At 43.6% G+C, this 23691-nt stretch overlaps 1 protein-coding gene across 2 annotated transcripts in view; it reads left to right on the forward strand.

Moving 5' to 3' along the window:
• The window catches only part of OXSR1 (oxidative stress responsive kinase 1), a 93808-nt gene that overhangs the window by 13220 nt on the left and 56897 nt on the right, over positions 1-23691 (forward strand). For both annotated transcript variants that reach the window (XM_030512748.1, XM_030512755.1), the window contains exons 2-3: positions 6487-6599; positions 18014-18122. In XM_030512748.1, the coding sequence (XP_030368608.1) occupies positions 6487-6599; positions 18014-18122 (222 nt within the window). The remainder of the gene's footprint in view (positions 1-6486; positions 6600-18013; positions 18123-23691) is intronic.

Genomic DNA, 23691 nt, shown 5'->3' on the forward strand with positions numbered 1-23691 from the left:
GGTATTTAATTTCTGGTTTAATCAGATCTGTATCTGCCCTATGTTCTGTAAGAATGCTCAAGAAATTCTATTCCCAGTCTTGTAGCTTCTTGTTTTATTACTGTATTGTCCTTGGAACAAGTAACCACAGAGCAGGGCTCCCACAGCTCCTTGGCATGAGGCTGTCAAAGAGCTAAAGCACCCATAGAGGTTGCTGTCCCTGTGTCTGCAGTGGCAGGCGTGAATACTGAGTCTGTGTTATGAAGCATTAAAGGTCTCCTTGGCTTTGGGTGTTCTGTCTGTGATCTGGAGTGAGGACCATTGGTGTCACATACTTGACCAAGAGACCTTAGTGTGTGTGTGATTCCACAGCTGGATCTTCTGCTCATTGTTATTATAGATGTGTAATCCCATGAAAAGATGTGGAGTGAAGCAAGCTGTCTAATTCCTGCTGCTTCTGGAGCTAATCGCAACAGGGTGGTTTCTTTGGTTGGTGTAACTACCGGTGTAAACCAAACCCTTTGAGAGATCATGCCAGAGCCCACAGGATATGGTTCTGAATTTTAATCTTTTTGTACCTGAAACTGGATACCTGGAGCCTGAAAGCCACCGCTTGGTGCGGAGCAGCCTTGCAGGGAACTGTTTTGTGTGCATTGTTCATAAGAGGAAAACCCGGGGGCACAATTATAAACAGAGCCTGCGTCACGAGCGGCTTTCTGGCACCGCACTCCAGATAGTGGCGGATAGATTCCAGATCTCATTTAAAAATAGAGAGCTTGTGTGTGCGCTGGGGAATGGTGAAAGGAGAGGGCAGGGTTGTGCAGGGGTGTTTGGCTGAGCATGGTCTCATGCTGAAGAAGACTTGGGAATGTGACTTACAGGGCTAGGCTGGGAGAGCTGGGTTTCTTCAGCCCCAGAAGAGCAAGCTAAGGGGGGATGTTGTTGCTGTCCTCAGTGATCTTGTGTGAATTTACGGAAGAGATGAAGCTGGACTCTGCAGAGGTGCACGGTGAAAGGCCACAGTTGTGAGCAGTGTCGGCAAATCTGATTAGATGGTGAGGTGAAAAAAAGCTTTTACCATATGGGTGGTCAAACACAGGAACAGCCAAAAAGGTTGTAGAAATATGTATTGTTAAAGATATTCAGAATTAGACTGAATTTGATGCTGAGGAACCTGATCTAACTTTCAGCAGCAGAGTGGGTTAAGGGCCTTCAGGGCTTCTTCCAACCAGAATTGCTTGTAATGTTCATTTGACCCTGGAAGAGTGTATTTCCTCTACGGGGGGAATTTGATACCACATTGATACACTGATGCTCTAGGACTGGTATGGAGGATGTCCCCTGTGATTGTGACAGCTTCGTGAGCAACTGACTCACCTTGAAAGGTAAATTCTCACGTCTCCCAGGGTACCTGAAACTCAGTTTCCAGTAGTGGGATGGATTTAAAACTCAGGCAACACTGTTTTGTGAGCACTCTTTCTATGTAGCTGCTTTGCCATTGCACGTGGTGAATACTGTTCTAGAGCCAGGATTTGATGTTTGCCTTGTGACCATTTGGCATAACTCTTCCCATTGCTGAAGGAGATGTCTCTGCCAAGAGGACCTCTGGCTTCAGTTGCATTTGCCTGGGAGGAGGCATCAGTGCAATTCATCCCAGTCTTACTGGGAGAGCTGCGATGTCCTTATGTAGCTGCAAAGATTCAGTTACCTTTGGAGCCAGAGTGTATACAAACATGCTGCGTCCTCAGGTCAGTCCCTTGTCTTTCCACTCCTCCAAATAGCTTTGAAATTAGTGGTTTTCTATTAACTTTGACAGAGATATCAGAGGGTTTGTTTTTCTTTTCAAAAAAACCCCCAAACCCCCAAAACAAACAGCCCCCCAACAAACAAACACTTCCAAAACCCAAAAAGCAAGCTTCATGTGACAATAAGTGGCTGCAGAAGAGATGGTGTCCAGTCTCCCTTGAAGGCTGGCAGTGGACTTCTGTGGGGAATTTGTCCCAGCTTCTCAAGGAGAAGTTTAGGATGGAGCTCTGGATGCTGAAGGTCCAGCATAGATCCAGGGGACCAGAGGAGATAACCTGGAAAATGAGGTTTCAGTAACTGAGTGCTTGGGGAGTTTTTTGTTTGGGTTGTTTTTATCCCTTTTAAGGTTGATTTTATTTCAGTAAGAACCATTTAATCATAGCAACATGAAAGAAGCAAGGGTTAGAAAGGTTATGTTTTCCTCCTTAGGCAGTGTTTCCTAAAGTAGGTCGTGACCCTCTTATGCAGGAATTTTGCAGCTGCTATCCTAAGGGTTGGAACTGTATCTGAGAGCCTACCGAGGTGAAAGGAGGGGCTATTAAACAGATCCTAATACCCACCTGGGGTCTCTTTCCTCCCCCACTCTCTCCCCCACCCCATCCCTCAACAAAATGATGTCCTGCTTTTCAGGAATAAAGCGACAAGCATCTGGCCATGCCCAGTTTTCTTTGTTTTACTAAGCTGTTGTGCTGGAAAAGATTAACCAGGGAGAGAATTTTCTCCGAAAGCTGATCTTGAGGGAGGCGAAGAGCTGCAGCACTGACCTTGATCAGCGTGTCTTGAGGTGGGGAGCAAGCATGGACTGAGCACAGGAACATTAACTCAGTGCTGCCCACATCGCTGCAGCTGAGCAGCACATGAGACTGAGGTTGGCTCTGATTGCAGCAGATCTGCATCTGCTGGGAGGGTTGGTTTGTGTAAGTTGTGCACAAAAAGCCCTTCTGTTGTTTTTTCTAATTAAAGGTGGCTTATAGCAGGCAGGGAAACCTCTTCTTTTCCCTTCCCTTAGTTGTGGCTGCCCCATCCCTGGTAGTGTTCAAGGCCAGGTTGGACAGGGCTTTGAGCAACCTGGTCTTAGGGGGAAGATGTCTGTGGCAGGGGGTTCGGAACTAGGTGCTCTTTAAGATCCCTTTCAACCCAAACCATTCTGTGACTCTACCTTTCCCCATATATTTGTTACCTGCTCCTAAACGTAAAAAAACTTGCTTGCCAGGCATTTTTTTTTCTCCCTGTTGGTGTCATCATCTCTATCTATGCTTGCTTTCACTTGGCAATGTGGTCAGCATCCTTGCTGCAGCTTCTCTCCTTTTCTTCTCTTGCCACTCTGGAATTTCATAAACAGATTGTAGGCTGCAAAGCCTCAAGTGGCCGTGTTGCTATGTTTCCTGTGCTCTTCAAAGCAGCATGGAAACCTGTCTTTGTTTGGTCCCAGAAGCATGGCATGCTGCTGCCGCTACCAAAGAGCAGCTTGCTTGTGGCACATCGTGCTGCAGCTTGGCTTAATCCTTGCTTGATACGCTTTTGAGATTTCATTGTTTCTCTATAATTAGTGCTACAGAGGAGCTGAAAGAAATGACGAATTAGTGGGAGAGGGGGGAATGGGGAGAGCAGGTGGTAATCGAACTGAAGAGAGCTGCCAGAAAAGTAGGAGCAGCAGGGAATTAAATGGGAGGAGTCTGGAGTTCAGATGATTCCGTGCCATGTGCCCAGAAGGATTTAGTTTGGGATTTCATTGCTGTTCAAATAATGCCATACACTCATAACAGGTCAGGTTCCTATAGGCTGGGGCATTGTCCAAACACTCAGTGAAAAGCAGTTTTTGCCCTGAAGTCCTAGTGAACATTGATCAGGCGGGCTTGAGGAGTGGGTAGGAGCTGTAGCATACATGGTCCTGCTTTTAATTAGTCTGCATCTATTGTTTCTGCTAGTAACATCTTTAAAGAAACCAAACTAAAACACAAAGCCATTCTTTGTGTAGTCACTTCTGTAAAAACCCTGGACTTCACTGTAATCTTATGATGTATAGTAGTGGTATCATGTCTGCGTTGTAAGAAGCACCTCTGCCAGCCATGCTTACACAGCTGGGTTTTACTGGGACAGAAATCTGGGTACATCATGTTGTGGAGGGAAGGAGGTATATACTGAGTGTCTGAGATATCCAGGAAGAGTCTTTGAGTACAGATACTCTTGTGTGGATGAGAACGGTGCAAATATGCATATTTTCATCTCTAAAGCTAACCGAAGAGTTGTAAAAGAGCTGTGTGACATGACAGTTCTCTGGGGTGCACAGTCGCATGTTCTTACAGCATCTGGCTTGTGTTTTCAGCCTCTGTCTATTACTATGCACAAAGACATCCAAAGAAAGAAACCATAATACTAGTGCTTTGAATGTGGCGGCAGCAACGTTTCTTCTGGAATCTAATTATTTCCAAAGGAATGATACAGGCACAAGCGTTCTGTTTTTTTTTGTTCTGACTTCCAAAAGGCTAGTGATAGAAAATGCAAACTTGCTTCTCCTGCCTTTTGTCACCACTTCTGTATCCTCTGCTGTCTTTATTTTGGGTCATTTTGTATATTTTCGCTCCCCTTCTCCTGCAAAGCAGCAGGTACTGGGTGGGGAGGAGCAGGTCAGTGCCACCCAGGATTCCCAGTGAGTGGGAATGTATCTGTTCTAGAGCTGCTGCTTTCGTGTTGAGAGTCCTGAACCTGCTACCCGCAGGGCAAAGCAACCACAGGGAGCGTATGTGGAGGTTTGCTTTTGGGATGTTTGTACCATGCTTAATCCTGGGTATTTCAGCCCTGCTCCTGGCAGTCTAGTCACTCAGCTGTCAAACCTCCTCCCCTTGCTTTTTTGAGTGCTTTCTGAATGTCTGCCTAATGCTTCCATTGTCTCCATCCTTTGCTCAAGACCCTGCTTATGGCACTCAGACTTTGTTTTCAAAGTCCCTTGTAAACATTCTTGCCCCTACTGCTATCCTTTTTTTCCACCTAAGCTTCTCCTGGCAGCTTTGTTTTGCTCTGTGCTATGAATAGTCTCTGAAAAATAATATGCATGCAAGCAGTAAATGGCCTCAGTCTTGAACTTCTTAAAAGCCCATTTGCTTCATGAAATAGTACAGCTTCAGCAACCTTGCTAAAGGGAACATAAGAATGTTCTGCACATTGCTGCCTTCAAAATGTAAATTGTTTAAGTGCAGGGAGTCAACTGCCAGGCTGATGCTATTGCCCAAGGTGTGCTTGCAATGCTGTATAAAGTGAAATGAGACTCCTGTAGTTTCACTGTAGCAGGTACTGCTTGAAGATTAGAGGAGCAAAATCCCACAGTTCAGGGCTGTGTAATTAATTTCAGTGTAACTTCGGATGGCAGGGTTTCTCCTTTATGTTTCAGGGCTGGATTTCAAGCTGTTTCCCCCACCTGGCACTTTGAGTTTGACTATGACTTGGTGCAACTTGCCACCAGAAGACTATTAATGGTTGTAGGGACCTTCAGTAGGTTTTGTTTGAAGATGAAATTGAAGGCTTTTGTCCTCAGTTTGTCTGAACCGACTAGAAAAAAAACCCAGTTTGCAAAAATCTGCCTGACCTGTATTGCAGAATCTAGAAGTAGTTTTTATAGTGTAAGAATAGGAGATTCTGGTAAAATAGGTGGGTTACTCCCAAATGCAGAATAGCTGCTCTTGTCTGCCTCATCAGCCCAAATGGGCTCAAGAGTTATGCCTGGAACAATGAACAAAATACCTGTGGGTTTATTTTTAATAGGATTTTTTTAAGGTATTGGCAATAGGCAGCGCTTGAGCTATTTTCCACCTACCCTACCCCCTTTTTCATTAATTTGAATTTATTCCCTTCCAGTGAAGTGTGTAAATGCAGGGAACCAAAATGATGGGGGAAAGTAAAGCAACAAGGTGTCCTATTGATGAGAGGTGAATGTTGCAACTATTCCTGGAGGCCAGCAAATACATCAACTAGAATTTAAGTCTTAGTGTTGCAAATTCCTTTTAATATCAAAGCATGTGATATTGACAAGCAATTTAAATCCAGAGCTCTTATCCCCACGTTGAGCAGTTTGAACAACTCTATATTCAAATGTTGTATTTTTTCCCTATTGGAATTTAAACATTCTCTGTCTGTGGTTTCCAACCCAGACACCGAGGCGGTGTGCTCCTACGTGAGAACTGGAGCTGAACAGGCTTGAATGAAGCCTACCTCGTGTCTTTGCATAAAATGAGGAGAGAGGAGAACAGCAATTAGTACATAGAAACATCTGAAAAATCTCATTAGTGTTGGTAGCAGAGAGTGGGGCTTGTTTCAGCGCTTTAGGTGAACACATCAGGTTAAAAGTCTGTGTGACCTCAGTGGCCTTTCTTTTAAAAGCACACAAGAAGAATCGCTCCTGTGTTATAAGTAAGCTGGAGTCTGGAGGGTTGTTTTTTCTATCTGCAGAGCTGTAATGATCCCTCCAAGGGCTCATAAAGATCCACTTGTTTTCATTTGGTTAGCCGAGTGCTTCGATGTTGCAGCTGAGCTGACCCTCCAGGTTGCACAGATCTGGAGTGGGGAGTGCCTCTGGGGTTGCCTTCCCTGGGTTTTCACTTAGCTCTGCTGTCTTTACTGACTGGCACTTGTAATTTTGGTGTCTGACCTACCTTCCCTTCTGCTGAAGTCCCCTAAGATGTTGCTAACTCTCTTTTTCACCCACAGGGAGTGGAGCGACTGCAGTGGTGCAGGCAGCCTTCTGCGCTCCAAAGAAGGAGAAGGTGGCAATTAAACGGATCAATCTTGAGAAGTGTCAGACGAGCATGGATGAACTCCTGGTATGCAATCAAAATTATCTGGGGAGTTGTATTTCAGTTAGCATAATCTCTGTGTTTGCTAAATGCCCTGAACAACCTTTCATGAGGTGATATGAGAGTGAGGGGACTTGACTGATTTTCCTAGAGGCAGTTCAGTTGTGTGGTTGTGGGACACATACTTAAAATGTTAAAAAGATCTACTCCTGGAGAACTTGAGATGGTTTGTTTAGAACTAAGCACTTTGTTCAAAACAAAGGGATTATACAGAGTTAACGTGTAAGTGGGAAGCTCATCTGTTACCCACAAGAGCCCTGCAGTTTGAGGGGGATCCAGAGCTACAAGATTCTAGAATCCTTTAAATTTTAAGGGAATCGTGTTGCTTTCTTTTCCTTTCTTGCAGTTCTTCATGGGTTTTTTTTTTCCCCTTTACCTGTAACAAGAAAACCTGAATGAGTTAGCTCTTTTTCCTAATCTGTTTCTCGTACTGATGCCAGCTAAAGGATCAGTGACATATTGCAGGCTGCCATATGGAACTCAGAACTAATTCTGAGTTCTGGACAGAAGGTAGAGTCCTTTGGAGCTGTAGCTGTATAAATTTCTTCTGCTGTGTGCCTCATCAAAATTTTCACTATGGAAAGCAGTTTCTGGCATTGAGGTGTCTCCACTGAGGATGAGAAAGCTCTCTTGGGTAAAAACTTTCCATAGCAGGGGTTGAGGGCAGCCAGGGAGGTGAGGCTTTGTACCACCTTTCCTTTTAAAGCAACTTCCTAGGATTTTTTTAATCCTACCTGTCCATCTTTCTACTTGTATCTTGACAGCTTCTGTAGCATTACCTCAGGCACTTGGTTTGGTGATTGCAATCAGAAAGTAGAACAGAGGCGGAGGTCAGGAGTCCTGGCTTAGCTCTACACTTGTATGATCTTCAGCAAGTCACTTGAACCGTGGCTGCAGTTTCCATCTAGTGACTAATGCTGCTTTTACCATTACAGGTATCTGCAAATCTGCTTATGTAAAGAGGAAAGGCTCCATCCAAGCTATTACATTTTAGTGTGCCTGTGAAGGGCTGCATGTAGGACTCTTAAGATGATCTGCATTCAGATCCTCTTATGGCTCATGCTAGTGTAGGAGTTTGAGATCGCTTCCTTTTTCACAGTTGGTCTTTTTGTCCTGATACCAACCCTTGGTGCTCTTTTCAAGTCTCTTATGTGGCTTGTCCATACTACTCTGCCTCAGTTGTATTCCAAGCTGTATTGTTATAATGTAGTAATTGAGATTGTTAGTCTTTGAGTAATTGCCAATTCCAGCTAAAAGGGTTAGGTTCAGAAAGAGATGCTGTGGAGACTTGGCATGTAATTTTAGATAAGTACTTCTAATTGCATATTTTAAATCTCTGGTTGACCTGTTCCTCACAATGATGTTTCTTGTTATGGGTAGGTCTGCAACGAATTGCTGTTGTCAGCTCTCCAGTTTTGTGACCAGATCTACTATGGGTCCTTCTGTAGGCTTCTGTATGCAATTATAGATACTCCTGAAATTAAAATCATTGAAAGGTGGAGGGGGAAGAAGAAGGTTCTGAGCTGTAGCAGCTTCCTGGGGCAGTAGTTGCCAAGGTGAACATGTTGTAAGAAAAAATGTTTTCCCTAGGTTCGTTCTGAATTTGTCAGTCTATTTGATGTCCTTTCCCAGTGTGAGAGCCGATTTCCTTGCTCTGTGCGCTTATCTTCCCTGCTTTTTATCTCCATATTTGCTTCTTCCCCAAAGTAAATATTCTCAAGCTTTTCACTCCCATAGTCTCCCTTCATGGCAGGTTCCCTAATCAGTGTAAACACCTGTTTTTGAGAGGGAATTTTTTTTTCTTCCCAGAGCTGTAAATGTAAATCCTTGCAGATTACAGTGATTTTAAGAAGCAAGTGCAAGGAGAAATATGATGAGTTCATACGCGGGTACGAACTCATACTGAGATTATGCCTCCTCCTTGCTATATCCTCCCCCAGTGCAGTTAAACATGAACCTGGGCTTCTGTCAGGTCCATTATCCTGCTGTTGTGCTGAAGGTATCTGAGCACAACAGCCAGGTTATGGTACACTTTGATGTACTGCCTGGGGTCAGGACAATGCTCTTGTGTTACAGCACTGCTCAGTCATCAGGCAATGTGATAGAAAAGGGAAAATTGTGCCTAAATTCTTGTGTACTTTTTTCTTTGTAGTGTTCAGACCCATAGACTTCTTTATTGGAGCAAGCTTGTTTATTCCCAGAATCTGCCTAGCAAAGGGAGTAAACCAGTGTCATGTTGCTCAGGAGAGGGTAGGGAGAGGGACAAACAGTTCTGCCATTGATAAGGATGACTTGTTTCTGCAACTCCTTCAATGTCTGTGCCACTTAGTGGCTGGTGTTTCTATTTCTTGAGATGAAAAAGAGGAGGAAGGTTAGTTTGGAGTGGGGTCAGGAAATGCACAGTAAGTGTCTCTGACTAGCTGAATGGATGAGTGGCCTTGAGCTTCCTTTAAGCTTCTGTAGCAGCAGGTGCCCAGAGGCCAGGGAATCTGGGCCCACCTCCTGACTTGTGGAAATGCTATGCAGAAGGTGATTAAGTGGTACAGCTCAGCTTGTTAAAGGTATTGATCTTGATCTTTGTATCTCAACATACACTTGAGCCATGTGGGTGGTCAGGGATAACCTTCACACTTTGCAAACACTGTGTGACATTCTAGCTTAATGCAGTGGATTAATTTATTGCTGCTGTAGGGGCCAGAAATGTAGGAAGGACCAATTTTGTGGTATCATGAGCAAATGAAGTCAAGGCTGTTCAGCTCTTCAGCAGAAGTGAATTGCTGTAAAGAATGTAGAGAGGCAGGGGTAGTGCGGTGCAGAGATGTGGCTCTTTGTAGCTCAGCTACTGAATTAAGTGATGTTAGTCAGGAATTTATTTCGGTGCTTGATTTTTAATTTTTTCCCTGTCTGCTTGTGAATGCTTCCAGATCTTTCCTAGACTGCAGGTGGGGTTCAGCTGGAAGGGACGTATCATACAGCTTAAAATGATTCTTGCTCACTGATGTCACTGGCAGTGGAGTGTAAGGAGAGTTGGTCAAATACAGTGTTGTCTACAATTGGTCTTGGACTTTTTGATTTGTTATTGAAGTTCTACTTCTTACTTGTTTTGCAACCCACAGTTGTTAATTAACTTAGGCAGCATTTGTGCTTGAAATGTGTTTGAAAACAGTCTGCTCATGTTGTCTATGTCACAGCTGGACACTTCACTGCCGTGCTTTGCTCTTACCTCTCCTTTCCTTGGTTTGATGCTGGTTGTGTTGCTGCTGTTGCTGATCCTTGAGATACAATGGTGTAATATCTGCCTCAAGCTTTTTACTTGTAGAAGTGCTTTCTTGCTTTAAAGAACTATTGATCTAAAAGGCCTTAAATCTCCTTTCTGTCCAGCAAACTCTGCTTCATTTTCAAGCAATTAAAGCTGAGATAGCTTTCTTTCATCCAGATGGATTTTTTCCTCCCTGCTTTGAGTAGCATATGATGTGGGTTGTCAGTTTAGCAGTTAATAGGAATGTTGAATGGGCAGAGAGGAACATAAGCTATGGGGTCTTTCCCAGCTGGGGGGACTGCTGCCTGTTTAATTCCTAGAGTGACTCAACAGAAGACAGGTTCAGGAAAGACCATGCACGATGTGGTACTCTGCTCCCAGGAAAAGACTCCAACTTCTTCCTAGTCCATAGACTGATAGAACTGGGCCTGACAGGTCTATACACAAGAGGAGCGAAGTGAAAGTACTACTTCTCCACTGCTATGGTCAGAGGGTAGTTAAGGAAGCCAAAGGAACAAGTTTACCTGCAATAAAAAGAAATGCCCTTTTGAAATTCATAGAATTAACCTGGGGGAGCTTGCTGCAGTAGTATGGAGATCAAACGTTGCATGAGATTAAATAAATCAACCTATGGTTGAGAAGGTTAAATTAGATAGGATTTAAAAAAAGGATTATGAATTCCCCTGGTTTAAAGCATAAGCCAACTGTTAACTGTCCAGGCTTAGTCAGAAGTCTTCCCTCTAGGCAGATGATTGTGTAACTGCTTGTTATAGGGTTTTACACCTTCTTTTGAAGACTTGGACAGGATATTGAGCTGGCTTTGATCTGACAGAGCAGTTCCTACAAGTGGATTAACTAGACTATAAGGTTGTTGAGAACAAAGCAGCAGACTGCTGTGGAAGTAGTACAGATGTTTCATCCATGCTTGTCATCTTATGGGAATTGCCATTATAATTCCATTTCCAGGCCTGAGGACCTTTACACTTGCTCCAGGGGAAAAAGTTCCCAAGTGTTAGTGCCAGAGAGTCTAATGTATAATGTGCAGCTTCTGCATGGATATTTGATGTGCTGTTATGTGTTTCTTGCATGATGGGATTGCAGCTTTACAGGAGACTTAAACTTAAGCTGAGTACAGCTTGGTTGTGGTATTTCTCAAAGCAGCAACAACAGAAATCTTAATTACTGTGTGGGTTGAAGTATTTTTTTGTTTGTTTGGTAAAGTTCAGTGTGAACATCAGGATTAATGGTGGGTGAAATCCAGAATGCAGAATATCTTCCTTCACTTGGACTGGATGGGCATGAGATGGTGCATGTAAATAGCTTTAGAGACAATTGACTGTGTGGACTAATCATAAATTTAAGGCATTGTTGAGCTTTAAACACTGTATTGATCTGAACAACTGTAAGGATCAGTCATTTATTAAGTGGGTAAAGCTGGCGTTGCTTCTCTCTGTGAGAAGTCAGTTGCTCCCCCATTCACTTCGTGGCTGAAACCAATAAAAAATGGGTGCTTATGAGTTGCTACACCATAACAGTTTTAAACATCTGCTTCCTTCAGTGCTTTGTCACTGATACTGCAGACCTTGAAAGAGGGAAGGACAACTGAACGGTGCTGAAGAATAGCCACTGAAATGGGCAACTGCTGAATCAGTTGCCGTGGGCAGTGGTTTGTTTCCATCACCTAAAAGTAATTTATGGATGAAGACTTATCCCTTTCAGAATTGTTTCTTTTCCCCGTTGCTCTGGATGGGCTTATCTAACCCCTTTTTAATCATGCCAGTCTATGTCCTGTAGCCACATCTTGAGGTAAGGAGTTGAACTGGATAATCCAGAGTGGACGTTGGATCAGCATCCCTGCTTTTGAGCTTTGTGCTCTTTCCCCATCTCATTAAAAAAAAATGTCTGTCAGGTTGATTGTGAGAGAAGAACATAGGGGTTTTATGCTGGTGTTTGAAAAGGAGAATGAATTAATATTCTCAATTTTACCATCTTTTAGCTAAACCATTAGAATTTCACTTGGAGCAAAATTTGAACAGTTACAGCTGCCTGTAGGAACAAAGCTCTAAATCCTGCTTTAAAATGATGAAGAGGAGCTTTAATGCCTTATACCTTGACATTTCAGCTGAGAGAGAAGTTCCTTGCCAGCCATAGTTGAAGCACTGGTGTATGCAAGGGGGAGATCACACCTGACCTGTTTGATTTCATCCCTGGGTATGCTTCCCTTCCCCAAATCTCTTAAGGTCATGATTGCCCTCAAATAGGGCAGCCAGGTTGACAGCTTTCTGAATTCCTCTGAAATTGCAGGTAGCCACATAAAAGCATACTACTGCTGTGTTTTATCTCTTGAGTTTGTGTCAACATGTAGGAAGTGAAACTAAATAAAGCATGATTTTCATCCTTGTATTTGAGAACAAGCATCTTTGAAGCATGCCTCAGGGGCAGATAAACACAAAGAATAGAAGGTGATGATGTGAGCTCAAAATACCAGTAAGAAAGTTCAGCTAGTAGCTTAAACACAGCCCTGCCTGCTTTGTATCTCTGTTCCTGTTAACTCAAACTTCAGTTGTATGTCAGTGGGCAAATAAACCCACTTCCAAAACAGCAGGTCCCTAGGAATATGTCTGACTTACAGGAGACTAATAGGTTTCTTGTGATTCTAAATTATACTTCACAGCAGCTTTATTAGTGTTTTGCAAGTCTTGAAATGCTTCTTTTATTGCTGACAGAAGTACTGAAAACATTTGTCAGAAGCCTTAATAGAAGACATGGAAGCCTTTATAGCTAATCCCAGTCTATTTGCTTTTGGTATTTGACAGTGCAGATATTTTTAATATCTAGCCCAGGGTGAGCATGTAACCATCTCCAAACCATTGCCTGTGTCTAGACATGCTTTTATTGGTAATTCATTTCTCTAGAGCCAAGCAGAAGGCAGTGTAATTTATGGATCCCGAAATGGGGAATTGGCAGTAAGGCTGTGTCGCATCACTGAACCTATCTAGTGTGAGGGATGTTGGAGTGTAAGCAGTGGATAGAAGAGCTGTATACCATCCCCTGGATCTGCAGGTGGGCTGAGGGGTCTGTATCAAGTGATCCAAATCTGTTGACAGAGTGGGAATACAGCAACGTTTCCAGCCTAGAACTTGTATATAGAAGCCCAAATAAATTCTGATAGCACTGACATTATTTAGCACTGACATTATTACAGGGGTGTTGAAATGGCTGAGATGCTTATTAGGAGTCTTCCAATATAGTTTTCATGCTAGTGAAAATTGGGGGAGCACAGTAACTCAGTTATTTCTTCTTTGTATAATTTGCAGTGCTGTTAGGGAGGGGGTAGGGAGAGGAAATCTTAGCCTGCTATGACTTGGTTGTGTTCGAAGAACAGCAAACTCTCTGAAAGACTTCTGAAATAGTATTAAAGCTGTGCTTACTACACAGAAGGGCTGTTGCTGCCTTTTATCCCCTCCTGCTCCCTCTGTAAGCATGCTTTTGAGCAGAGCTCCCTGGTGGTCCTTGACTGGGATTCCTGTTTTAGCTACAGCTCTTCAGCCCTGTATTTTTACTGCTGTAGCACAGGCTGCTGTACATACAACAGAATTGGCTTGGTTTCAACTATGCGAGGAAGCGTTTTAACCGCAAAGCCCACTGTGATTTGCCATGATCAGTTAAACATTGTATGCATTGAGCCTTCAGGATGTTGGTACCCTCTGTGGGGGTGAAGAGGAATGAAGCTTTGCTGCAACCAGTGTAAGATTAGCCTAGAATGCTACTGAAAATGCTGTGGGGGTCTGAGGGTGAGAGGGAAAGTCTGTCTGACTGCTGCTCTTTCTTATTGATACTAATATGAAAACACTGGAAATCGTGGGCTGTGATGCAATTAATTATTCAGAGCTGTGCTACACTGTGTGAGAAAGGGTTTAATCTGCCTATGTTACACATCCGCTAGCTGACAGAGGTGTTTAATTGCATACATCAGGTTTGTGATTATTTATTCTCTCTTTGTGCACCAAAGCATATGACAGACTTGAGCTTTGGGGTTTTTTTTTTTCTTTATAAACTGTGCTTCCCAGCCTGGGGAGCAGCCTGTGGTAACGAACAAGAAAGGAAGTTCTTGGAAAATAATAGTAACTAAGCATCACGGAATGCCTGCAAAATGTTGTAGTACAGTGCTGCTCACATGGCAAAGATGTGATCCAGGTCTAGGCTCTTAAGTAAACTTGGTCCAGACTTTGTCTCACTGTTTCCTGAATTCCAGTGGGATACACTAATATATATAAAATATGCAATGTTTGTGTATGTTTTTTGTGCTACTCTCAATCTCCCAGGGAGCTGGTTCAAAATATTTTGAGTGGTTTAGGTGAGAAAAGATGAAAACGGCATCTCTAGATCATTTTTGAGAGTGGTGGCTTTGTGGCAGGTCTGGCTGATGGGACGATTAACCAGAGTCCTGCTTGCTGCTTTCCACATGAGCTTCCTCTGCTGGCACTTGTGCATGTGTGGGGTCTTTAATGGCCAGAGAGAGAAATTAGGGACCTGGATCTGCTTGCATGTTTAAAAGGGGGAGTGGGGGGAATAATGTTTAAATTAAAAACTTTAGGCTGAATGTTGATTACAGGGTCTGAGACCAAGATTATATCAGGTTTGTGGATCCCTTAATTAGGGGCTCAGTCCAATGCTCTGAGCAAGACCAAAATCACAGAGTCATAGCATCACAGAATGGTTTGGGTTAGAAGGAACCTTAAAGCTCATCCAGTCGCAACCCCCTGCCACAGACAGGGACACCTTCCACTAGACCAGGTTGCTCCAAGCCCCATCCAACCTGGCCTTGAACACTGCCAGGGATGGGGCAGCCACAGCTTCTCTGGGCACCCTGTGCCAGGGCCTCACCACCCTCACAGGGAAGAACTTCTTCCTAATATCTAATCTAAATCCACCCTCTGCAGTTTAAAGCCATTCCCCTTGTCCTGTCCCTACATGCCCTTTTCAAAAGCCCCTCTCCAGCTTTCTTGTCAGCCGCTTTAGGCACTGGAAGCTGCTCTAAGGAGCCTTCTCTTCTCCAGGCTGAACAAGTCCAACTCCCTCAGCCTGTAGATGATGCTAGGGTAAGCAAATGAGTTCAGAACTGCGAGCTCAATGAGTTTTGGAAAGGTGGTGTGAACCAAAGGTGTTACACTTCTGTTTCCAGATAGCAGCTCAAAGCTTCCCAACCAGCTGGATTTTGTGCAAGGAGTATAACAGGGCACAAACCAGTCACTGAGTCTGACCTGTGTTATCTGGGGCCCCAGTTCCCATCCATCCTCAGGCAGAAATTTGAAACAGGGAAGTAAAAAGAACGCATTTGTGGCCAATTTTGTCTGCCAGGGGTTTTGCTTCTGCATTGTGAAGGATCTAAGTAGAAGACATTAGGAGACTCAAAAGGTGCTGATTTATTTCCTTTTTAAAAAATAGCTTGATGCAAGTGAGTGTTTGCAAGGAAGCTGGAGCTGTCAGAGTAAGCAGAGGATATTGTTTCAGGCTGTGTTTATTTTCACAGAGTGGTTTTTAGTCAACAAGTGTGCTACATGAAGATGAATAGCCTGCTCCCCACTCTTCAAATATCCTTTCCTGTTTAGAAGGATTCTTCTTTAATCTTCTTATTGGAGTTTCCTGGAAAGTTGGTGCCTCTATGAGGAAGCAGAAAGAGGAACCAGTTGTGTTTGATTCCTCAAATGCACCTACTCCCTGAAAGGCAGTATTAAAGTGGATAAATCAACATTAGTATGTTTCTTTTTAGCTGTGATTGCCAGCCAGACTCTTGCCAAGGGGGAAGCAATGTGCCTTTACACTATACTCAGTCACAATCAAGGCTTTGTACATGAGCAGGAGAAGAATTTGCTGCATCTGTGGGGTGTCCTAGACATAGAATCATAGAATCATAGAATCGTAAGGGTTGGAAAGGACCTTAAGATCATCTAGTTCCAACCCCCCTGCCATAGGCAGGGACACCTTGCCCTAAACCATGTGGCTCAAGGCTCTGTCCAACCTGGCCTTGAACACCGCCAGGGATGGAGCATCCACAACCTCCCTGGGCAACCCATTCCAGTGCTTCACCACCCTCACTGTAAAGAACTTCTTCCTTATATCTAATCTAAACTTCCCCTGTTTAAGTTTGAACCCATTACCCCTTGTCCTACCACTACAGTCCCTAAGGAAGAGTCCCTCCCCAGCATCCTTGTAGACCCCCTTCAGATACTGGAAGGCTGCTATGAGGTCACCACGCAGCCTTCTCTTCTCCAGGCTGAACAGCCCCAACTTTCTCAGCCTGTCTTCATATGGGAGGTGCTCCAGCCCTCTTATCATCCTCGTGGCCCTCCTCTGGACTTGCTCCAACAGCTCCATGTCCTTTTTCTGTTGAGGACACCAGAACTGTACACAGTACTCCAAGTGGGGTCTCACAAGAGCAGAGTAGAGGGGCAGGATCACCTCCTTCGACCTGCTGGTCACATTTCTTTTGATGCAGCCCAGGATACGGTTGGCTTTCTGGGCTGCAAGCGCACACTGCCGGCTCATGTTAAGCTTCTCGTCAACCAACACCCCCAAGTCCTTTTCTGCAGGGCTGCTCTGAATCTCTTCTCTGCCCAGCCTGTAGCAGTGCCTGGGGTTGCCCCGACCCAGATGTAGGACCTTGCACTTGGCTTGGTTAAACTTCATAAGGTTGGCATCGGCCCACCTCACGAGCGTGTCAAGGTCCCTCTGGATGGCATCCCTTCCCTCCAGCGTATCAACCGAACCACACAGCTTGGTGTCATCGGCAAACTTGCTGAGGGCGCACTCAATCCCACTGTCCATGTCACCGACAAAGATGTTGAACAGGACCGGTCCCAACACCGATCCCTGAGGGACACCACTCATTACAGGTTTCCAACTGGACATCGAGCCAGAACTGGACATGGGGGAATCCTTCTCAGAGCTTTCTCCTGTTCTTTGGTACCAGGGAGGTCTTGTGCTCAGAGGGAGGAAAGGGTCACGGTGTGAGCAGCCCTTGTTCTCCTCCTTCTCTGTGTGTTTGGGATTATGGTGCTTGGCTGAGTCTGTGTCATGGGGAGGGAGCTGACAGTGAGATTGATTAAACCTTTGAAAAGTAAGTGGTATCCATGCGTTCAATGCAGGAATGTCTTAGTTGACAGCAGAAGTTTGGGACATCGGGGAATGAGTGTCTAGTGTGGGTGATGCTGGAGGGTACAACTTGACAGGTTGGGGGCTTGGCTGGAGCTACCAGCTTGGCTGAAGCACAGAGGCCCAGCTGAGTGTAGTGCAGGGTGCCAGGGTTGGCTTAATGGATGGCTTTTGTCTATAGACAGTCAAGAAACTGCAAGGCTTTCTGTCTAAGCTGGTGATCTGTGCTTGCATCATGAAAAATCAGTGTTGTCTGTGGTGGTGTTCCTCCATAACCTGGAAAACCTCAACCCTTAGCCCATAACCAAATTGAAAAATAAACACAGTCAAAACTCGGATAGTTTAGTATCTGAGCATATTTCATATTGTACTCCATCTGTAGTGGCTAATGACTTTCTAATCTCAAACTGCTTTCCCTCTTATTCCAGTATGACAAAAGATACAGCTGTCCTTTGTGCCTTCAACCTGATTGAGCTCAGCCATCTGCTTTCCTGCTGGGAAGAAACATTAGGAATAAGAGGCCTTTTTTTTCCCAGAGGCAAATATTTCCCTTTCTCATCCAAATGATAGTCTTCAACAGATTAAGCATCTGTTGTGTCATGTCTCACTGAAAGGAGGAGTCAGCATGAACTTCCTGGGTAGCAAACTGGTGTGAATTTTGGGGGATATTCTGCTGTAGCTGCATGCAGGTGTTCTAGTTCTGACCATTATGTTGCCCTTGCCAAGGGATTTTTGGTCAACTTTTTCTTTCTTCTGAACAGACAGGAAGTGCACCCTAAAATACCTTTGGACCCTAATATGATGCAGGCTGAGTGTTAAGAGTATTTCTGGATATTCTGTGTTTAGCTTCTAGATATCCTTTTTCTTTACACCCTCTTTGAACATTGTGTGTTGAGGAGGATAACTTCTGTGCCCGAAGAAGAATAATCACGGGGTCCAACTGCTAATGTTTTATTTTTCTCTACAGAAAGAAATTCAAGCCATGAGTCAGTGCCATCACCCCAACATTGTATCTTACTACACATCGTTTGTGGTGAAAGATGAGCTTTGGCTGGTGATGAAGTTACTTAGTGGAGGTGAGTGGTACAATTTCTTTACCCTAAAAGGCAACGTAAAAAGCTGTCTTCCTGTAACACCTGTTCCCTTGTTTGCCTCCTAAGCTTCCTTCTTGTGAATTAAGACACTTCATAGAATCATAGTCATTTATGTTGGAAAAGACCTTTTAAAATTATGAAGTCCAACTTTGAACCTGGCACTGGCAAACCCACCACTAAATCATGTTCTTAACTGCAACAAAGTTTCTTCATCTTGCCTTGTAAGTGTAGGACAAGCTTTTGAACTGGAGAAGTGTGCAACTAACCCCACTGAGCCCAACTGTTTCCACTGGCTTTTCTGTGAGAATTGCAGCTCCTCTTGCAAGGCTGGTTCCTTGACCTTTTTCTCACTTGCAGCTTAGAGACCTCCATGGTGCTGATGGCTTGTTGGTAACCAGCCATTCCATTGATGTTAACTTATTTATGTGTTGGCTGCCCTTGTGAGGAACTTTAAATCACCTCTATTTTGGGCAGAGCTGTTCCTGTAATGTCAGAGTATGGCCTTAAAAAGGGAGCAGAACATCAGTGTGGGTGTAGCTTGGTTTGTATAGTATCAATCCTCAGAGCTTGGATTACTTTGCCTGCTTGTTCTAGTTGACAAAATAACTGGAAATACTTGGGGTAATTTCAAGTTACTGCCTAGTTAACACAGAGCCAGGGAGAATTCCCCTTTCTGGATTTATTCTCTCAGACACTGGAGAAACAGCTTCTTTCGTTTGAGGGAGAGAGTTTGAAAACTTCTTATCAGTAATGCTTTATTTGATGTCCTAGTATTTTCCAGGATCTCTGTTTGAGTTAGTCAAGACACGAAATGGAATCAAGTTCTGGATGATCACGCAAAGGGCTGTTGCTAGATCTTAGGCCTGTCTTTAGGAAGACTTGATTTTCCTGGCACCCTAGTGAAAACGAATTGAAAGCTGAAAAGAAAAACCCTGTTTTCTTGCTTCTTGGCTTCTCTGTTCTTGGCTTAGTACTGAAGGGACTGTAAAATGCCAGAAGATGATGTGGAAAAATCTGGCTAAACCTGTTGGCTTTTTCCACAGGAGCTCAACAATGGCCATAAAACATGTGTCTTTGAAGATCATCTTTAGAGAATTTTAGCAGTTCTCTTGGGGACAATCAAATTTCATGCCAACTTAAGACTGGCTTAAAGGGCTTTAATGTCTCATGTGCTCGTGTGTCATTAAGCAATACCCTCTTTTTTCTGGGAGGGATACATAACAGGTCATTAAAGATATGATGGCTGTTTGTGTGTAGAAAAGAATCTCCTGCCGGTTTAGTGTAAGTAGTTTAGCTGTGTATATAAAAGGTGTATCTGTGGGAAGGCTTCCAGAATATGAGGAACTGGCATTTCAGGGGTGCAGGAGAGGGTGCAGCAATGTTCTTAGCCTTTTTCAGGAGAGTTCACAACCTCTTTGAAGAAAATGTACAGCTGTTTTCACTAGCATTTTCACAGTGGGGTTCTGTCAGAACCAAGTCAGGATTAGCCTCAGCCTTGAACCTCCAAATGTTGTTTCTGTAAAGGCCACACTGCAAAATCTCTAGAAAAATAACCATTGCTTCAGAATCAGCCTCTTGGTGGCGTGAATGATGACCTGCATGTCACGTAATATTCACTTTGAATGTGGTTCCTTGTTATACTGACTGATAACTGACCCTTGGGTAGATCTGGCATTAAATGTGGTGCTTCGAGTAAGGCTATGAAAGCTCACTGCTGCTTACTCTGCTGCATATGTTGAAGACCAGGGTCATTCAATAAAAGACTAGTAGCAGTGTTATCAGCCCTCCTAACATTTCCATGAACCAGTATTAAATTTTCTCACTTAAAATTAATCGTTTGGGGGCTGGGGAATTGCTAAAATTGGCAGAAAAACTTTGAGAATGATCTGTTGCTACTCTTTATGCAGAAGGCTACCTTGAGAGGTATTTTCCAGCTGTTTCATGTTACACTTTTTTCATGGCAGTACTTCAGAAATTTCATTTTAGCTCTCAGGCAAATTCTACAGGCCAGTGTTGAGGATGGGGGAGAAACTTGTGTGTTGAAACTTTGACAGAAGAGCTTTTTCATTCACTTTTACTGAGACTATTTCCAGTTGTTTTTAGGCTGAGCGATTTATGTAATGAGACACACTTTAAGAACTGCCTCTCATTCCTTTCAGCTTACTTCTTATCAGTAATAAAGTGGCTAGTTTTATAGTCATCTGTCATCCAGTGGGAAAAATAATGACCTGAGTTTCTCAACAGGAAAAACCTTTGAGCTTTTTTTTATAAACCAGAAAGGAGGGGAAAAAAAAATAACCCAGGGTGCAGCCTAACTCTTTCATTCCATCTAACTATTCAGAGAGCATGGGCTGAGATTTGTACATCCCAAGAAGCACATATGAAATGTTTTGGTGTCCGTTCTGGATCTTGATTGTGGCTTTTGTACTTAAGACTTTCTTCTGGGTAGGAGTTCAGAATCCTCTCACATTTCTTCCATCAGTGTCATTGTATGCTGGCATGTGTTTTCAGGCTGAAACTAGTTTTAATTTCAACCTGTTTACACTGATCTTATTACTTAGATAAACAGTCTGCAAGACAAAGCAGTCTGTAATGCAAGCCTTGTTTTTTGTTTTGTTGTTGTACTAAGTAGATTTTGTTTTCTGGCTGCAGTCATTTTGTTGAAATCTTAATCTAGTCATAGATGCAAGTATTTTAGAAATGTCTCTAGGGGAAAGTACTCTAAATCCATGAAGCATTATTGTGTGATAACAGTGTCTTGCTCCTCTGAGCAGGCAGCCGGTGCACTCAAAGGTAGCTTAATTGCCTGACTGGCATTGCTGCTGAAATGGAGCTGTTTGTCTCTGCTTTGCAAGTATTATTGGTGGAAGATACCATTTCCCGTCTTTAAAAGTCATCAGAAGCGAGGAGCTAAGGTGCTGGTGAGCTGTAGGGGAGCAACATGTAAAACTGCTGACGTGCATCAGAGCAAAGTCAGACAGGCTGGTTGGAGTTACTGCTGAAAGTTTGAACTGGCAGATTTGACACCGAAGCAGATGCAGAGTGTAGCTGTTGCTGATGGCAGAAATGTGGCTGTGATGATACCCAGCTGGTAGTGACAAGGGTGCTGGTGTGTCCAGTTACTCTGACAGTCTCTTTCAGATCTTGGTGATGTGTGCCTGAGTCAGGCTGTTCCTCTTCCCTTAAGTAGAAATTTCAGACCCTTTCCTCCAGTGACAAAACTGCTTGTAGGGATCTAAGCTTAGCAATGTCAGCTTGGTGTCCCAGCCTTTTTGGTCCAATGTTACTCTAAATTAAACTCCAATGGCTATTTCTAGACAGCTGCTGACCTGCTCTTTGCCTTGTTGGCATTCCGCTGTAATGAATTTAACTCATGCCTTTTTAAAGCCATCTGAAGCCCAGTCCTGCTGTCTAACTCCTGTAGCTTTTTAGTAGGAAGAGGAGCAGCTGTCCTTCTGTTCTTGTGCTTTTTCTGATTGTGACCTGTTTGCTTCTCTAAATTCTTGCTGGTTTTAGTAAGAGCTCTCATTTCACAGGTGACCCAAGGCTGTGGCGAACTCTATAGAACAGTTGCTCGTATGAAACAGCCATCCATGGTGGCTTGCTACATGCCACAACAATTCTTACTGTCTTAGCCTACAGCAGATGAGACCTCCAGAATATTTTTAAACTGTGAAAATCCTTTAAATATTGGAATATTTCCAGATAGGGCTCTCTGATCTTCTACTGTCTTGGAGGCTTCTAATTAAATCTGCAAAGGAGATTATTACTGTATTGAAATAGTTAAACCTTTTCATTTCCCGAGTTTTTAAGATTATCTGATCGCTCTTCCTTAACCTTGATCTTGATTATCTGCTGAAGTGCTTGGCCAGCAGTTGAGCGAGCCAGACCAAAGGGGAGGCATGGCAAGTTGTAGGCTTTCACCAGGGACATAGGGCATCTTGTTCTACTTCTGCTGTGTTAATCTCTGAATTGCCCATGCCTACTTCCAGCAGTGAGTTATGATCAAAGCAAAAGCCACAGGTTCTTAGGAATCCTCATGTTCATGTTGAATTATTTTGTTAAGAGAGAGCTATGCTATTTTGAGTCCATCTGGAGGGGTTATTAAATTTTATTTGTAGAGACACAATTTCCAACAATTAAGGATGGAGTAAGGCAGAAGCAGATGTTGGAGACTGTACATGATGGCAGAATGCAGAATGTGTTGATACGTTGCCACTCCTAGCTATAATAGGAAAAGCATGAAAAAAAGAGTTTGTCTTCAGCTTTTCTTCTATAAATGTCTCAGCCTCAACTGCAATAGGCTGTTTTGCCCTCTTAATTTTATTATCTTGCTTCCTGCCATAATCTTGTTGTATTTCTTACCCATCCATGCAATTGCTCCAGAGGGAAGGAGGCAAGAAATTGAAGTTTCCTCAAGTCTCCCTCTGTGCTAAGGTTGTTTAACCAGCGTTAAGAAGAAACTTCAGAACTAGAAACCCCAGCCATCTACTTGGATGTCTTTTCCTTTGTTTTGTATAACTTGTTCTTTCCTTTACTTCAGTACTCTTTTGCTGTATGTGTGTTGCTCAGCCCCAGAAGTACCGAATCCAAGCAGCTGTTCCTTCTTTCGCGTTTTCTTCCTCCGGTTGTCAGAGGCTGATAAGATGCAGATTCAATCCTTGGCTCTGATGACAGTCAGGCTTATTGAAACTGCTGGCTTCTGAGATGTCTTAAAAGAAGCAGCAGTGAATCCTGTCAAGTCCTGGTTCTCAAAGATGCAGCATATCAAGCATCAGCATCCATTAGATTTGGGGCAGATTTTGATTCTCACAAAATTGTGTAGTGATCCCCTGCACTATTTTCCAGGCTGTTTATGCCAGGCCTCTAAATAGCAAATCAATGTAGGTACTGTTACCTGCCTCTTTTTTTTTTTTTTTTTTTTTTTTTGTTCAAATGAAGTTAGAGTATTAGATTTTCTTGTTCTGCTTGCCGGACAAATCTAAAGGAGTTTTCTTGATGTGTAACTTGCCCTGTATCTTTGTCCTGTCACTTAGGTTATAGCATAACACGCAAGATGTGGTCCCCACAGCACCTAGCTCTGCTGTACAGTTCTTTTGCCTCTGGGGTCATGTGAAATTCCACCTGTAATACTCCTGCATTTATCTGTAATCTTGTCTAAACAGGCTTTCCTTTCTGCTCAGGTTTTTGTAGCCTTCTCTGCAGCCCCATGCCCTGAAGCATTAAGCAGTGTCACTGGTGGCTGTCTGGATACTTTCTTCCTCTCCTGAGGAGGAGCATCAGAAGCAGATTTCCTAAATGGCGTTACATGTGCCTGCTAATGTAGGTGAGGTCAAAGAGCTGCTTTGGATTTGGAACAGAAAGTGTTGATGTTCGCGGTGGCTTGCTGTTGAAAGTGAATCAGTGGAACAATTAGGACTTCTTGCCCCAAGGGTGCGATTACACAAAAGTTTTCTCCAGCAGCAAAGCGGGTTTAAGAAGTTCCTGGCTGCTCAGTCTCCACCCTGCCTGGAAAACTGGATTACCAATTACTGCAGTGATCTCATTTACA

Source organism: Strigops habroptila, chromosome 1 (genome assembly GCF_004027225.2).
Source record: "Strigops habroptila isolate Jane chromosome 1, bStrHab1.2.pri, whole genome shotgun sequence".
Classification (NCBI taxonomy): Eukaryota; Metazoa; Chordata; class Aves; order Psittaciformes; family Psittacidae; genus Strigops; species Strigops habroptila.